The sequence below is a fragment of the Sparus aurata genome, chromosome 10 (assembly GCF_900880675.1).
Source record: "Sparus aurata chromosome 10, fSpaAur1.1, whole genome shotgun sequence".
Classification (NCBI taxonomy): Eukaryota; Metazoa; Chordata; class Actinopteri; order Spariformes; family Sparidae; genus Sparus; species Sparus aurata.
Genome location: NC_044196.1, coordinates 14,396,626 through 14,400,198, shown reverse-complemented (window position 1 = coordinate 14,400,198; position 3,573 = coordinate 14,396,626). Strand labels below are relative to the sequence as shown.

Here is a 3,573-nt window from a genome sequence, read left to right as displayed (position 1 = left end):
CTTTGAGATAACACACATTAACTGTAGACAACAAGAGGATGTACATGATTTCACTCAAGCTGTTATTCAACCTTTCTTTACCTGGTCGTGACATTTTCCAGGATGAATACACATTGTTCTTCTTCCTTCATACATCACAACATCTCAAACATCCTCCACCTGCACCTGCTCCTTAAACTCCTATACACATATATCCTCTTGTTGTACAGACACACAGGAAGAGGTCTGAACCCCCTCCAGGCTGAACTCCTTCATAATGAATTTACTTGTATTTAGTTTCCCCACAACTTAAACATTGTAATATCATGGTGGATATATAAGACTGCAAGCAAAAGCTGAATAATTTTGGAAAAACTCAGGAAGTTCCCTCACACCTGATATCAATGATTTAATATTTAATATTAGAGTTTTATCTGGTAGTGTCGAAAATGAAAGTGTTGATCCTCTGTGGACCATCAGATTGTGATATTTATTGTCACTTTAATGACATGAAACAGTAAAAGGAACAGATCAGACTCAGTGGAATGATTATACATTCTGGTTAATCACAGTAATATCACACAACAGCCACCTGTTTTAATCTAAATGTACATTTAAATGGTAATAGTTGGTGCATCCTTGATCTCAGGTTATTGGAAATATCTTTCTGAATTAGGTGATTCTCACTGATCCTTACTGAGCAGGAAACCACTGAAGTAGGTGTGGTTTTCACCTGCCCAAACCTGACAATTTGCAGCCATGCGCAGATAAACCTCGTCTCTTTCCTCTAGCTGCAAGACAACTGCATTTCCTCCATTATCAGTTGGGTCATAGGAAGTTTTTTCCTCTGATGTCCGGACTATAACCTGACTGTTCTTGAAGAGCTCCAGCTTTGTTGCATTTTTTCCAGCCTGATAGAAGAAGGTGAAATAATAAACACCTGCAACAGGTGCAGTGAAGACACCTGTGAAAACAACAGAGAATTCATCAGTTTCATTGGTTTGAAAGGCTTTGAATCTGACATTAATAATTACAACATGATAGAGGTGTGTAGCCAAAGATGAATACTTTTTGCAGTAACATTCAGTAATAGAAATAAGTTCATCTACTTCATGCATGGGTGTAGAAAGCATTAAAAATGTTGGTGGATAAGATTGCACTTCTGAGTCCAGCCCCCACTGTAGCACCTAAAAATGCATAGGAAAAAGATTTGGGGGTAGACATTACCAAGGTCCAGTAGAGGGACATTTTAAAGCTGGTCCACTCTTGGTCTATATGTGCCAGGCACAGTCTATTCCAGTGGAAGGTGCTTCATAGAGCCCATTTCACCAACGCTAAATTGGCAAAGATATATCCCAGTCACAGTGATGGTTGTAACCGCTGTAAGCAGTTCCCAGCTGATCATGCACACAGGTTCCGAGGCTGACCAACTTTTGGCCCGATATATTCCAAACTCTCAAACAGGCTCTGAAGACAAATTTAGAACCAAACCCCCTGACTGCTCTTTTTGGTCTCCCTCCAACTAAAATCTTGCCCAATGCTACATAGCGTGTCATGGCCTTTACCAGCCAGCTCGCCAAGCATACCATTCTCCTCAAATGGAAACATGTTTCTCCTCCCACTCACAACAGCTGGATACGTGAAATTTTACAATGTCTACAGATAGAGAAGTTAAGGTTTTCACAGAAGGGATCTTTGACAGCATTTCATAGACCTTGGGACCCACTGCTGGCTAACATCAGCAATAGTCTTACTGTTATTCCTGATGATACCGAGGAGGAGGAACCCCACCCTCAACTTATTTTTCTTCTTTTTTTTTTTTTTTTTGTTCTCTTCCTTATCGTAATATTTGACTCTAGTTTGTCTTACAGTACCTTAAGCGTTTACTTATGTTGCATATGTTACTATGTAACTATAGTTGTTTATTGTGACCACATCTGACATGGGTTGTCAGTACGGAAAGTGGGATTCATGTTGGGGTTTTCTTTCCCTCTAATGCAGACACTCGGGCAAAATGTGAAACTGTTGTACTTTTTTGTACTGTCTGCTGAAATTGAATAAAGAAATTGAAAAAAAAAAAAAAAAAATGTATTTGGGACAATTTTAACGCCGGTTTGGAGTTTCTCCTCTCGGAAAGGTTTTAGTAGAGTAGATGTCATTTCCTGTATTCTGATTCCATTCAACAGGTGGTTTGATTCTAAATCTGGCTAAAGTACCATCAGAAATGTTATCAGTAAGTCAACATTTTGCCATTTCATCCAGCTTCAGAAAACATGTTGAAGATAATAAAAAACTTAAATAAATTGATCCAATGAGTAATCTATCATTGGTGTTGCAGCCATCATACTAGAATGGGAAAAGTCCCTCCCACGTCTTTACATTAGTACGGATGTCAAGTTTTTACAGCTATGTTGCACCGAGATACTTCATCGTTAATATACACTATAATATTACTGGTTAATGTTGTTCTTTTGGTCTGGCACTGCACAAGTCATCAGTAAATTTAAACCTTGATAATCTGTCACACTTTGAACAGGTACAGATAGTAATCAGATTACATATATTAATGGTGATTTACAGATACAGCATATTCATTTGGCCAGTAACATGTATCAACCATATAACAGTTACAGGTGATTTAGGCTGAATGTGATGTCCTTACCTGTAGAGCTGTCGTAGGCACCACCGATGTTTGTGAACACTTTGTTGTAAGCCAGAGTTACGTCTGTCTTGAATGATCCATGAACCCCACCTTTCTCTAACATTGTGCCGAATGCCACCTTGGTTTTGCCTGTGTGAAACAAGATAGTTTCATCCTGTTGTTTCATTGAAGCATTTCTCTTGTAGAACATTATGTTTTTCATCACAATACAAACATAAGAAACAGGATTAGGACACTGCAAAAAAACAATTAAAAAATGTAGTTTTGACTTTTTTTTTCACAAGTCTGACTTAATTCTGACTTTGATCTCAGAATTCTGAATTTAAAGTCTGAATTGTGAAAAAACAAAGATAGTAATCCTGTTCCATACAAACATGACTTAAATAGTAACTTGGTGGTTGAAGTTTAGTACAGACTGAACTGTTGTCAGTAACAAACTTTTGAACATTGTGGAGTGAAACAACACAGTGTTAGGAATCAATTTCTTGCTGATGAACGTTACGTCTCCTCATTTCTGTTAATTACCGGCCCCTTGGAGAGCGAGCAGCTTTTTTACAATTATAAGATTGAGGTTCATCACATGTATATGAAGATGTTTCCACCTTATCAGTGTCAAAACCAGCACTGGAATTCATATTGATATTGATTACCATTAATGAATTCCTTAATGTCACTGTTTTTTTTTCCTTTTTAATCTACAACATCTTCCTGCACAGGCACAGGAAACTAAAAGTTGCTCTTTGATATATTATTAATTCAAATTTTGAAGAAGAAAGTCTGATTTTACCTTTCTCCAGTTCCTTCAGCCTGTTTTCCAAAGCTATCAGTTGTTCTGCCATGGCATACAGGGATTGCCCCAGGTCACTCATGTTGGGTTTGGAGGTGGACATGTTCTTCACTCGTCGTTGCTCGTCTCTCCAAAGTTGTGATCA

At 38.0% G+C, this 3,573-nt stretch overlaps 1 protein-coding gene across 1 annotated transcript; it reads right to left on the bottom strand.

Annotated features, from left to right (window-relative positions):
• Positions 1-662: 662 nt before the first annotated feature.
• LOC115589370 (complement C1q-like protein 3) lies at positions 663-3,573 on the bottom strand. Its single transcript, XM_030430212.1, has 3 exons — positions 3,429-3,573; positions 2,642-2,770; positions 663-943 (listed from the first exon to the last, which is right to left on the bottom strand). Exons 1-3 carry the CDS (start codon positions 3,529-3,531, stop codon positions 663-665), a joined length of 513 nt encoding a protein of 170 aa, XP_030286072.1. The 5' UTR covers positions 3,532-3,573.